General features: G+C 45.3%; 2 protein-coding genes across 5 annotated transcripts in view; one reads left to right on the top strand and one right to left on the bottom strand.

The window, feature by feature from the left end:
* Positions 1–11,769, top strand: part of KMT5A (lysine methyltransferase 5A) — a 27,130-nt gene extending 15,361 nt beyond the window's left edge. For 3 of the 4 annotated variants that reach the window (XM_063087134.1, XM_063087132.1, XM_063087136.1), the window contains 3 exons: positions 73–132; positions 1,957–2,147; positions 2,931–4,810. In XM_063087134.1, the coding sequence (XP_062943204.1) occupies positions 73–132; positions 1,957–2,147; positions 2,931–3,141 (462 nt within the window). In that variant the 3' untranslated portion in view covers positions 3,142–4,810. Of the gene's footprint in view, positions 1–72; positions 133–1,956; positions 2,148–2,930; positions 4,811–11,400 lie in introns of those variants that run through there. The other variant, XM_063087135.1, reaches the window with a different exon arrangement.
* Positions 8,112–14,190, bottom strand: part of RILPL2 (Rab interacting lysosomal protein like 2) — a 19,282-nt gene continuing 13,203 nt past the window's right edge. Inside the window, exon 4 of the mRNA XM_063087137.1 lies at positions 8,112–9,013. Within this exon, the coding sequence (XP_062943207.1) occupies positions 8,983–9,013 (31 nt within the window). The 3' untranslated portion in view covers positions 8,112–8,982. The remainder of the gene's footprint in view (positions 9,014–14,190) is intronic.

The following is a 14,190-nucleotide window of genomic DNA, read 5'->3' as shown; positions in this document are numbered from 1 at the left end:
CAGCGAGCTACCCAGAACAGCCCAGGAGAGAACGGTGATTCTGCTCTTCTTTTTTCTTTCCTCTCCCCCCAGTCTGAAGAAAGGAAGAGAATAGACAAATTGATTGAAAGTGGGAAGGAGGAAGGAATGAAGGTAAGGGGCAGTAGTGTCTGCTGCATGTGGCTGAGGCTGAGAGACCCCACCCTCCCCGCTCCCCCAGCTGAGAGTGGCTGCCATGTTGCTTTAACCCCTCTCACAGTCCCCATGACTGGTCAGACTCTTTATGTTGTCAGAGCCAAATCCCAAAGCTGTTGTTAAAGAAATATCTTATGAAGGAAACGTAAATGGGCTTTGTATGTAAATCTCATCCTTGAGAAACTTTTTAAAAATGTGGTAAAATATCCGTAACGTAACATTTACCATTTTAACCATTTTAAAATATGCAGTTCAGTGGCATTTAGTACATTCACAGTGTTGCACAACCACCATCAGTGTCTAATTCTAGAACTTTTTTTTTTTTTTTTTTAAGATGACCGGTAAGGGGATCTTAACCCTTGGTTTGGTGTTGTCAGCACCACGCTCAGCCAGTGAGTGAACCGGCCATCCCTATATAGGATCCAAACCCATGGCCTTGGTGTTATCAGCACTGCACTCTCCCTAGTGAGCCATGGGCCAGCCCTTAATTCTAGAACTTTTTAATCCTCCCAAATGGAAACCTTGTACCCATTTCCAGTTGCTCCCCATCCCCCCTCTTCCAGCCGCTGGCAACCACTAATATACTTTCTATCTCCATGGATTTGCCTCTTATTGACATTTCATCTAAATGGAATCATATAAGATGTAGCTGGTTGTGTCAGACTTCTTTCACTTAGCATGATGACTGGGAAAACTTTTAAAATGAGAAACTAATAAATTTTTCCTAAACTCTGTTTTTCTGGATAATGGCAATACTCAAGAAATTTGCTTTTCTCTTAGTGTATTTCAAACATATTTGGTTTGGGCAAGAACAGAATAATCTCTACAATGGTGGTCAGATGAGTCTGGAGGAGTTAGCTGTCATTTGTACCCCACCATCTAGAGGGATCTGAACTTAAGTCCTGGGCCTCTCAAGCAACCACCCTCCAACTCCATTTATAACAGAGCAAGGAGAATCACAGGAAGGCCTATTATGGAATGGAGGATAGATTCAGAACACTGGGTTGTGCTGTTCGCCTAGAGTCATGGAACCACAGTGCTTAGGTGGAGAGGCCAAGTATGTGGATTTAAGTCCCTGCTACAGCACTTTTGAGCTATATGGCCTTGGACATGTGGCTCTGCTTTTCTTTTTTTCTTTCTTTTTTTTTTTAAAAAGATGACCGGTAAGGGGATCTCAACCCTTGGCTTGGTGTTGTCAGCACCCGGCCATCCCTATATAGGATCCGAACCCGTGGCCTTGGTGTTCTCAGCACCGCACTCTCCCGAGTGAGCCACAGGCCGGCCCAGGGTCTGCTTTTCTAAGCCTCAGTTTCCTCCTCTGCAAAATAGGTGACACCCACCTAGCAGATCTCTCATGCAAATCTGATGTAACAGTGCTGTGCAGATGGGCACAGGGAACTTTCTGGGGTGATGGAAGTGTTCTAAAGCTGGATTGTAGTGATAGTTGTGCAGCTGTGTACATTTAATAAAACATCAAACTGTGCCCACAAAATGAGTGAATTTTTTGGCATACCTCAAAAAAGCTGTTAAAGAATATGGTACAAGGGCCGAGCCCGTGGTGCACTCGGGAGAGTGCAGCGCTGGGAGCGCGGTGACGCTCCCTCCGCTGGTTCGGATCCTATATAGGGATGGCCGGTGCACTCACTGGCTGAGTGCCGGTCACGAAAAGGACAAAAAAAAAAAAAAAAAATATGGTACAAGCCCCAAGCTCCCAGGAAGCCTGCCATGCCTGGTGATGTCCATGCTATTATGAACCATCACTCTCTTGTCACCTATTGACAGATTGACCTCATCGATGGCAAAGGGAGGGGCGTAATTGCCACTAAACAGTTCTCCCGGGGCGACTTTGTGGTGGAATACCATGGGGACCTCATTGAGATCACTGATGCCAAGAAGCGGGAGGCTCTGTATGCACAAGACCCCTCCACGGGCTGCTACATGTACTATTTTCAGTATCTGAGCAAAACCTACTGGTAAGTTCACTATTGCTTTGAGTGGCTTTTCTGCCCTGTGGGCCGAGAGCCCCTGATTCTCTTTGTGGGTCAGGCTTCTGGTTTAGTTCTTGCTGCCTTTTTCCAAAGCTGTGATGCAGCTTTCCCCCTTTTCCATTTTTAATATTTGGAATTGGATCTGTTCTAGATGTCCTCTCATCCAGAGGGAAGCAGAAGTGGGCTAGTCACGTGCAAACCTGCTTCGTGGCCCGCCTGGTCTCCCCCTCTTAAGGCCTCTATCCAGAGCATCTCTGGAAATCACCAATTGCTTCTTCCTGTTTATGGCCATTGGGGTCCATTTTTTATTTTATTTTATTTTTATTTATTTTTATTTTTTTAAAAAGATGACCGGTAAGGGGATCTTAACCCTTGACTCGGTGTTGACAGCACCACACTCAGCCAGTGAGCTAACTGGCCATCCCTATATGTGATCCAAACTCATGGCCTTGGTGTTATCAGTACCACACTCTCCCGAGTGAGCCACAGGCTGGCCCGGGGTCCATTTTTTAATCCATTTATTTTGCAAAACTCTAGTTACCCCGCCACCCTGTGCCTCCACAAAGAGCCCTTTGGGTTTTGTCCCCACCCCAAAGCTCCTACCCGGGGCCTTTCTAGGCTCTTTTCTAGCTTTGTGCATTGAATCACCTTCCCAATAACATGGCTGCAAATTGACATCCCACCAGAGTGGAGAGCAAGTGAGGCTTTGACTGAGCTAAAGAACATCTTTATCAATTAAATCCTCCATTGCCCCCCCACCCCCCCCAGCGTGGATGCAACTAGAGAGACGAACCGCCTTGGGAGACTGATCAATCACAGCAAATGTGGGAACTGCCAAACCAAACTGCACGACATCGATGGCGTACCTCACCTCATCCTCATCGCCTCCCGAGACATCGAGGCCGGGGAGGAGCTCTTGTATGACTATGGGGACCGCAGCAAGGCTTCCATTGAAGCCTACCCATGGCTGAAGCATTAACCGGCTGGCCTGCTGCCCTCCCCACCCCACCTTCCCTTCTGCAAAGGACAAAGTGCCCTCAAAGGGAATTGATTTTTTTTTTTTTTTTTTTACACACACTTAATCTTAGCGGATTACTTCAGATGTTTTTAAAAAGTATATTAAGATGCCTTTTCACTGTAGTATTTAAATATCTGTTACAGGTTTCCAAGGTGGACTTGAACAGATGGCCTTATATTACCAAAACTTTTATATTCTAGTTGTTTTTGTACCTTTTTTGCATACAAGTCGAACGTTTGTGCTTCCGTGCATGCAGTCAAAAGACTCAGCACAGGTTTTAGAGGAAAGAATCAAACATGAACTAGGAAGCCGGGCGGGTCTCCTGCCTCCAGTTGAACAGCCAGGACTTTCCCCCACACCTGCCGTCCACCTGAGGGCAGGAGGGTGTGGGACGACGCTGCCTCCCAGCGGCCTGGACGGGATGTTTCCAAGCTCTTGTTCTCCCAACGTCTCGACAGGCGCACATTGAAGTATATGACTATTTTTTAAACAAGGTTTTGCAGTAAGCTAGTCTTCCCCTCTGCTTTCTCAAAAGCTTACTGACCCCGTGGCTCGTGAGCACGGGCCGGGCGTAGATTTACTCTTCCACGGGCTGCCGCTTTTTTGGGCACCTCGAAGCATCAGGGCCGGTAATCAAACTAGTCGTGGGCAGGGAAAAGCATTGCTTCCCTTCCCCTGCCAGGGCAGGGTTTCCTGAAACTGGGTTAATTCTTTATAGAAATGTGAACACTGAATTTATTTTAAAAAAAAAATAATAAAAATCCAAAAAACAAAAACAAAAAAACAAAAAAAAATCCACAGAAAACAACTTACATGTATATAGGTCTTGAAGTGAGTGAAGTGGCTGCGTTTTTTTTTTTTTTTTTTTTTTTTTGTAGAAGAGATTTGAGATGGTACTCTATTCTAATCAAAAATAAAGTTTTGTAGTGGGACCAGAAATTACTTACCCGATACCCCTCATCCCATCCCCCATACCTCAATTCTGCTGGGTTGAAAGTTCCAGACCTGCCAGTCAGGGCCTTCTGCTTATCAGACCACCTGGTGTCCTTCCTGTGAAGATGCAGCCATGAACTGAAGCGTGAGCCTGCAAGCCCAGGACCCCCCACCCCAGTCACTGCCACCAGTCTCAAAGAAGGGCCCCCAGGTGTGCGGAGGAGCGGGCAGGGCCCAGTGGCCTAGGGATCAAGGATAAGGCTAAAGTTTTCACCTTGACCATAACGGCAGAAGAAATAGGTGGCTTCCTCCTCCCTCCCTAAGGAGGACCAATTCCTACCCACTGCTCACCTGCAGGGGGCCAGGGCTCAGGAGCCCTCAGTGAACCGGGGTCTCCTGCGTACCCTAGTCCCAGGTAAATGTGAATGGAGACAGGTATGAGAGCCTGTCCTTGTCCTTGATTCTCCCACCCCCGGCCTCGCGACGGTGCTACCTAAGAAAGTCTTCCCCCCACCCCACGCTAGCCTGGTCAGTGGTCAGTGAATTCGAGGAGGATCCGACAGGAGTGTATAAATGTGAGATCAAATGTCTTGGTTGTACCTGTTTGTGGTTTAGCTTTGTATTTAAACAAAAAAGGAAATAAACTTGAAAATTATTTGTCATCATAAAAATGAAACAAGAAAAATTAAAATATTTATTGCCAGGCAAGGCCACCTGCGTTGTCTTTGTTTTTATAAGGCAGAGGTAGAAAAAGGGGGGTTGATTTTCTGTATTATTTTACAAAAGAGTCACATTCCAGCACGAGTCTAAGCTGTGGTGAATGTCCTCCTGGGGAGCCAGAAAGTCTTGTTGATATGATTGTGAGCATGTTCCCAAGAACTCCAAGTTCCTCAGTTTCCTCATCTGTATGAGGGGGGTCAGGGTGCTTGTGAAGATGAAAAGTTAATGTATATCGAATCTTAGAACAATGACTAGCACACAGTAAGTGTGGTAAATTTTAGCTGCTATAATTGTCACTGCTTCTATTTGTAATTTACTAGATGTGATTCTCAGGCATCTCAGAATCATCAAATGTGCCTCTCATGCTGACAGTCCCTCCTATCAACTCAGATGTCTGTCTCCACCATACGCCCCACTGCCCACTCTTGATAGGCTATTAGTTGCCTTAGTCCCAGTATTTAGGCACTTGAGGCAAATTGGGGCTGTGGGTAGAGCCCTTGGTTGAGATGCAAGAAATCCAGTTCCAGCATCAGCTTTAAGCAATTATGAGCTGCATGACTTTGGGCAAATCACTTGCCCTCTCTGAAACTTGTCCATCAGATAGGAGTGGTCTCTGCCCACCTCCCTTGGGGTGTCCTGAGGATTCAGGACATCATATATTATTATATCCTTACTTTGGAGGGGACAATGTGGCCTGGTTGCCACATGCACAGGCCCTGGAACAGGACCTCTGGTTCCAGTCCACTCAGCTGTGTAAACTTGGGCAGCTACCCAAACTTCCTATGGGTCAGTTTCCTCCTCTATCATGGACACAATAAGAGTTCTCGTTTGAGATGATGGGAGGGTTTAATGAGTTGATGCATAAGAAGCACTTGGACTAGTGCCTTGCACATAGATAATCCTCAATAATCAATATTAGGATTAAAAATGTGGGTGGTTGGGCCGAGCCCGTGGCGCACTCGGGAGAGTGCGGCGCTGGGAGCGCAGCGATGCTCGGATCCTATATAGGAATGGCCAGTGCACTCACTGGCTGAGTACCGGTCACGAAAAAGACAAAAAAAAAAAAATGTAGGTGGTTTTGGCCATTCATTGTGTACAAGTGCTCAGGACTGATAGCTAATAAGTGCCTCCACATTCTGTTATCTAGTTGCTGGATTCATTTGTTCATTTTATTTTATTTTTTATTTATTTATATTTTTTAAAGGATGACCAGTAAGGGATCTTTTTTTTTTAAAAGATGACCAGTAAGGGGATCTCAACCCTTGGCTTGGTGTTGTCAGCACCATGCTCAGCCAGTGAGCCAACTGGCCATCCCTGTATAGGATCCGAACCCGTGGCCTTGGTGTTATCAGCACCGCACTCTCCCGAGTGAGCCACAGGCTGGCCCGGGGATCTTAACCCTTGGCTTGGTGTCAGCACCACACTCAGCCAGTGAGCGAACTGGCCATCCCTATATAGGGATCTGAACCCATGGCCTTGGTGTTATCAGCACCACACTCTCCCGAGTGAGCCACGGGCCGGCCCTCATTTGTTCATTTTAAAAAGATTATCACTACAGCAACCACTCCTTGTGCCTTGTGAGACCTGGCTTGAAAACCAGCCTGTAAGCCTGTTCCTCCCAGTGCTGGGAGTGTGGGAGTGACCACAGTTGTTATCTGTGATCATGCCAGGCCCATGTCTAGGAGAGATGCTTGCAGGACTTATCTTCCGGAACACCCACACCTCAGCATTGGATTTTACCAAGAGTTGCTCTTCAAACATTTCTTGCTGTAACTTTGTTGGGTTTCTCCCAGGGTACTGGAGCCACCAGGGCTGTCTTAACTTGGCATTTCTTTCTGAGCAGGTTCTCTCGCCCTATCTATCCCCATGAGGGAGAAGGATGCAGGTGAATATGTATATAGGGTGACCCCCAAGTCTGGAAGTGCAAGTGATACACCTAAATGGCTTATTGATAGCAGTACACAATAATCTTATGTCTGCTTCTAGACTTTATGGCCATCCTGCACCCTGGAGACAGCGAAACCAAGGCAAGAATGATTTAGGTTTAGAGAGGCAGCTGTCATAGTTGGGGCTCTGGGATGTAAGGCTGCTGCCCCAGAGGATTGATCACAGGGTGGATTTCAAACACCAGTACTAGGAGCTGACCCTGCTCTGTAGCCCCTCCCAACACTGGAGCTCTAACTCGTGATCTCCCTGCCCCTTCCTACTGATTCCGCATGTGGCTCTGAAGTCAGGATGCATGGATTTGTTTCCCAAGTTGGCTGTCACTTCCAAGGTGCAGAAATCCCTTTCTTCTCTTCCCTGCTGTTAAGAGGAGAGTGCCTAGTCAGGGTTGCAGCATTATACAGGTTTATAGGAATCTAGAACCCCTGATCTAATGACCCTGTCAGGATGGCTTTCTGGGAGGCAGAGTGGTTAAAGCCTGTGTTGTAGAATTTGTACCTGGGTTCAGGTTCAAGTCCTGCTTTTACCATTTTCTGGGTGGGGACAAATCCCTTCACTGTGCTTTAACTTCCGTGGGCATACCCCACAGTATGAACAATAATAATACTGTCTCATAGGGGTATGGTGAGACAGTATGGGCAGGGTACTGAAAATAGTGCTGGGCAAGGCATGCAGTTGTGGGAGTTAACATTATAGTGCTTTTCAGAGATTCTGGGCACATAGAGCTTCACAGCTAAGAACCCAGACCTTAGAATCAGGCTTGCATTTGCATCCTGGGCAGCCACTTCCTAGCTGCGTGACCTCGTGTAAGGTACTTTAACAGAGTCTCAGTTTCCAAATCTGTAAACTGGGGGATCAGTACCAGTCCCCACCTCCGAGAGTTGTTATGAGGGACAAATGAGATAATCCATGGAGCAGGTGAAACATGTTCAGTAAGCCAGTGTCATTTACTAAGGAGACAGGCTCCTGGAATGTGTTTGGCAGGCTCATTACTTCCCTTGCAAAGTGCAGCCACCCACTCTCTATGTACTGTATTTCATTGATTCCTAAATGCACATTTTTTTCACATCTTAATATCTCTGAAATCAGGATGCGCCTTAAAATCAATAGTGTGTTAAAGTTATCATTCGCATCCTTTTGTTTTCTTTAGCAACACAAAATAATGGTGCATCACTTAGATTCAATTAAATATATATACGTGTCATCCACACATGCATACACCCACACTCCACATGTACCATCTTAACACTAAGAGACCACTCTGAAACAGCTATAGAAAGTATAAAAGTCATTTTACTTTAATGCAAAAATCACATAAAGAAAGTCATGTTTGCTAACTCATATATTCACTAAATAACAGTGAAATCACCACTGGAATGTCAATACCATATGTACTAGTCTGTTTCTGTTGCTTATTACAAAATACCTGGAACTGGGTAATTTAGAAAGAAAACAAAATTTATTGCTTACAGTTTCTGAGGCTAGGAAGTCTGAAGTCCAAAGTCCATCTGATGGTGGCAACAGTGACCCAGGGGTCTCACATTGCAAGACAGTGGAAGCAGAGAGAGCAGAGAGCAGAGACAGACTCTTCTCTCTCTCTTTTTTAATGCCCTCAGAATCACACCCTGACCACCATTTTTAAGCCATTCACTATGGCACGGTCCTACAATCCAATCACCTCTTCAAAGCTTCACTTTTCAATTACCATAATAAGATTTCCCACCCTCTTAACAGTCACAGCAGGGACCAAGTTTCTAATACATTAAACTTGGGGGACAGAATTCAAGCTTCAGTGAGTTTTGGGGGGACATAATTCAATCTATTACACTGTATTTTCCCACTTTCTTTTCTCTCTTCTCCTGCATGTCAAAGACCAGTGTCATCTGTGGGACCAGATCAGTAGAACACAGGTCTGCAGGCTGGAGACCCCTGGGAGCAGGAGGTGCTCCCTGCCACACATTCCTTCTGCTTTCTTGATTTCTTTGTGCTGAGTCACCTGCCCTGGCCAAACCTTCCAGCATGTCCAGTTCTGCCGCCAGGGAGAAAGTGATCCTTAGAGAACCTTATCTTCCTCCTTGGGCTGCTTTGAGAATAAAACAAATGAGCAAGCACAGTGTGTAGGTATGGCACAGAGATGGTTTTGGAAGGCATCTTGGCGTGTTGTCTTCATGAGTCACAGCCGTTCCCTCCATTGTGGCCTTCGATCTAGGTCTGCTTCCCTGATCGGAACGAAAATCTGAGTGGAGAGAGAGGGGTCAGAGCATGCAGAGGAAAAAAGCAAGGGGTGCCAAAACCCTGCAAAATCTGTAAGCAGCTCTTGTGGGCCGTTGACTCCAAAATTTATTCAGGGCCTATTATGGGACAGTAACTGTTCTAGGTGCTTTCCATCTTTCAGCTCATTTCGTACTCATAATAAGTCTGTGGTACATAGAATCAATCTCCCCATTTTATAGATGAGCCAACTGAGGTCCTGTGAAGTTAAGTAACAGGTCCAAGGTCATGCAGTAGGCTGTGCAACCAGGAGGTGGGCCCAGAGCCATGCTCTTAATGACTGTGCTATACCAACAGATGGTGTCTGACACCTTTTTTTAATTTATTTTAAAGATGACTGGTAAGGGGATCTTAACTCTTGACTTGGTGTTGTCAGCACCACGCTCTCCCAAGTGAGCTAACCGGCCATCCCTATATAGAGATCCGAACCTGTGGCCTTGGTGTTATCAGCACCACACTCTCCCAAGTGGGCCACAGGCCGGCCCTCTTTTTTTTTTTTTTTTTTTTTTAACTTTAAGAGGTTTATTATGGAGGAAGAGATGACTTCTCAATGTTACCTACAATTATAAAACAGATCTTTGCGATGAATAAAGATCAACACATGAGCTCTTGGGCAAAACAGATAAAACATATAAAGGTATCCCCTGAGACATGAACACCAAACTTTCCATTGTCTTCCCCCTCATCAGCAGACTTTCGGAAAGGAAGAACAGTGCCTGCAGTTGATCATGAAGCACAATCTCAATACTGTCTCCAGTCATGAGAAAGATGGGAAGATGGCAGGTGGGCTGAACAATCAGCGATGTAGACATGAGCTCTCACTTATCAGAGGCAACTCCTGGGCAGCCCTAGTAACTTGTCCCAGGAATGGCGGGGGTGAGCCCCAGACTAGTATTTGGATACAGGCGTTCAGGCTGTGCTCAGCCATCCTCCCCCGAACCTGCACACATATCCTCAGCCCCCAAGATCCTTGTCTCAGGAAATGACATCACCCCCCAGCTAATCATTCACGCCAGAGACCTAGGAGTTGTCCTTTTTTTTTTTTTTTTTTTTTTTAAAGATGACTGGTAAGGGGATCTTTACCCTTGACTTGGTCTTGTCAGCACCACGCTCTCCCAAGTGAGCTAACCAGCAATCCCGATATAGGGATCCGAACCTGTGGCCTTGGTGTTATCAGCACCACACTCTCCCAAGTGAGCCATGGGCCGGCTCTAGGAGTTGTCCTTAACTCCTCCCTTCACCTGCCTTATTTTAATCATCACAACCAAATATGTTCCTGATCCCACCACTTATCTCCTCCACTGCCATCCCCTAGTACAGGCCACCACAATGAGTCAACAGCCTCCCTGTCAGCCCCTACAATCCACCCAGCAACCAGCATGACCATGTCACAAAGCAGAGCTGACTAAGTCATTCCTTAGCTTAAACCCTTCCATGGTTCCCCAGTGTCCTCACAATAAAGACAAAAATCCTTCTTAGCATGACCTACTTCTCCAGAAGTTGTTCATTCATTCATTCGTTCATTCATCCATCCATCCGTCCATTCATTCATTCTATTAGCTCAGTAAGCTTATCTGACCATGAAAGTGTATATCCTTGCTCATTAAATGTGTGTCCTCAGGCTGGCTCATGCCCAGAACAAACATTTTGTTTTTGCCCTGTCAGGCTCAAACTCCAATTAAGTGACCCAAGGAAATCCCCTAGAAACCAGTAGTTTATGCCTTCTAGAAGCCTTATTTACACTGAGGTACTCAGCCAGTGAAAGTCCTAATGAACACCTTCAGATTTGACACCTGGTGTAGTGTGCTTTTTCATTATCTTACCCCAGAAGACGCTTCCTTGGGGGAGAAACCCCCCCCCCACTGGGCCTGTTTTGTCCCTGTCCCCCCAGTCCTTCTCCACAAAGCAGCCAGGGTGGGCTTTTTAATTTTTTTTTTGATGACCTGACCTTGTTGTTACAAGGCTGCACTCTAACCAGCTGAGCTAACTGGCCTGCTCTAGAGTGGGCTTTTTTTTTTTTTTTTTTTTTTAGATGACCGGTAAGGGGATCTCAACCCTTGGCTTGGTGTTGTCAGCACCACGCTCAGCCAGTGAGCAAACCGGCCATCCCTATATAGGATCCGAACCTGTGGCCTTGGTGTTATCAGCACCGCACTCTACCGAGTGAGCCACGGGCCGGCCCTAGAGTGGGCTTTTTATATGTAAATATAGTCATGTTACTCCCCAGCTTAAAACCCTCCAATATCTTCCCAATGCACTTAGAATGAAACCCAAAATCCTCACCAGATCTATGTGGCCCTGGGTGACCTGGCTCCTCCCACATCTCCATCCTTATCTCCATTCTCTTCACAGTTCCGGCCACCAAGATCTTCTGTTCCAGAAGCTATCTCCAGCCTCAGGCCTCTACACCTACTGTTCCACCTGCCAAGAATGCTCTTCCTTCAGGTCTTTATGGTCCTTCAGGGCTCACCTGGAATGTCAGCTCCTCCAAGAAGCCTTTCAGGACTCCCCAGATCTACAGTCACCCCCTGTCACTCTATCTTAGCATCCTATTTAATGCTCTTCAGAGTACTTATGGCTATCTGAAATTGTCCTGTTAATTTACTTCTTTATCTGTTCACCTCTACCTCTCCCTACTAGATCATAAGCTTCATGAGGGCAGAGACTTTCTCTTGTTCACTGCTATACCCCTAGAACCTAGAACAATGCCTGGCACATGGTAGGCCCTCAATAAATATTTGTTGAATGAATGAATAAATGAATTTGGTTTCAGATGGTCTTGTCTGACAAAGCAGTTTTCATGCAGCCATTGAAGAAAGTCTGGTACTACTTCACTAAATTAAGTACGTGTATGCTCTATGGGCTGTTTGCCCCTCCGGATCCATCTCTTCCTTCTCTACTCTGCTCTCAGCTCCCAGTGGGAGGCCTCCTGGGACTATATCCACAAGCTCCCTCGTCCTCTAGCTTCTGTTTGGGCTCAGCCAATGGGAAGGCATCAGCAGGAGACGGGAAGGCAGGAGGAGGGGTATTTCTTCCCCAGCCCCCTCCCTGCCAGGCCTTGTTCTAGCAGTCTCTGTGTTCCTCTGCTGAAGGCCACACTCCTGTCTGACTTCCCCTCCTCAGTTAACAGTTCCCTCACTTCACGCCTTCACGCCTAAGGACAAGTAAAATCTCTCCTTTGTTGCCAGCCCCTGGGCACTCATCCATCCCCTGCTGAGTTCCCTTAACCCTGCTCACACATCTGTAAAACGTCCCCCTCTTTTGAGTATGCCATTTGTTTCTTGCCAGCCCCTGCGCTGACATAGCCTAGGACCCAGCAGTTGCACTCCTGGTTATATATCCCTGGGAAAGTCACCTGCAGGTCCATGAGAAGCCAGGACAAGCAGGAAGACATTCACAGCAACATCACTGACAGGGGGAGATTGCTGAAGGCACCAGGGAGCCCATCATGGAGTTAGAAGCAACAAGCAGGTGTCTACACTGCTGTATAGATGGACATTAAAAATAGTGCTTAACATCCATCAACAGGTAAACAAAATGCAGTCTGTTCATACAAGGGAATTAAAAAAGAAGGAACTTCTGAAGAAAAAAAAGGAGAGAAAAAAATGAAAATAAAGAAAAGAAAAAAAAAACATACAAAAAAAGAAATTAATTTTTAAACAAAGAAAAGAAAAAAGGGGCCGAGCCCGTGGCGCACTCAGGAGAGTGCGGTGCTGGGAGCGCGGGGACGCTCCCGCCGCGGGTTCGGATCCTATATAGGAATGGCCGGTGCACTCACTGGCTAAGTGCCGGTCACGAAAAAGACAAAAACAAACAAACAAACAAACAGCAACAACAAAAAAAACAAAGAAAAGAAAAAAGAAGGAAATTCTGACCCACACTACAACACGGATGAACCTTGAGGACATTATGCTAAGTGAAATAAGCCAGACACAAAAGGACAAATTCTGTATGACTGCACTTATATAAAGTCCCTAGAGTAGATAAATTCATACAGACAGAAAGTAGAATAGAAGTTACCAGGGGCTGGGGGAAAGAAAAATGGGGAGTTAGTGTTTAATGGGTACAGAGTTTCAGTTTTACAGATGAGGAATCCTAGAGATGGGTGGTGGTGATGTTTGCAACAACAGTTGTGAAGATACCTAATGCCACTGACTAGTGCACCTAAAAATGGTTAAAATGGTAAATTTTATGTTATGTATATTATACCACGATTTAAAACAAAAACAAAAATCATTCAAACTCAGTTCTCAAAGCCTAAGTATTCTCACCACGTATCAGTTAAGTCTGTGGTGTCCAGTATGGTGGCCAATAGCTGCACGTGGCTTTTGAGCCCTTGAAACATGGCTGGTGTTACTGAAATGTGCTTTCAGTGCAAAATATACACCAAATTTTGAAGGTTAACTAAAAAAAAAAGAGTAAAATATCTCATTAATAATGTTTTATAGCAATCACATGTTGAAACAATATTTTAAAAAGAAAAAATTTTAAAAAAGAAAAATATTTTGAATATGTTGGGTTGATAAAATATATTATTAAAAAATTTAAATGCAAACACAGGTGCTTAATGAAAAAAAGGAAAGCGTTTAGTGAAAAAAACTGCTAGGAAACAGGATGAGGTGTTAAACAAAATATCAGTTATATATTGAAAATACATCCACCGTATCCAGGCCAGCAACAGAGCCAGCCCCAAGCCTGGGATCCTGTGAAGGGCTGGGCATCCCCTCCCCCATCCGCAACCAGATCCTAGAATGTATTTATTAACCACGTGTGTTTTTCAGGGTGTGTGTGACTTATCTGCTCGTGTCCTTAACCAAATTTCTGCTTAGAGTTTTCTAATTCATTTTTAAGGGTTCTTTTTGCAATAAGGATGTTAATCTTCGTGTGTTTAGAAAAAAAAAAAAAAAAAGTAGAGAGTAGAATATTGGTTACCAGAAGCTGGGAGGGTGAGGGTGAGAGAAAGACTAGGGGTGGACTTACCCGGTACAAAACTATGCTGTCTACCCTAAGTGAATCATTGTGCAGGATATGCATGTATTGAAACAATATACTGTACCCTACAAAAATAAATATAAACAAAATTGAATTTAAAGAAAATAAAAGAAAATACATCCACACCAAACAATATACAATTATTAGGAA

The sequence above is a fragment of the Cynocephalus volans genome, chromosome 2, assembly GCF_027409185.1.
Source record: "Cynocephalus volans isolate mCynVol1 chromosome 2, mCynVol1.pri, whole genome shotgun sequence".
Lineage (NCBI taxonomy): Eukaryota > Metazoa > Chordata > Mammalia > Dermoptera > Cynocephalidae > Cynocephalus > Cynocephalus volans.
The sequence above is the reverse complement of the archived record's forward strand: the minus strand, read 5'-3'. Positions and strand labels throughout refer to the sequence as shown.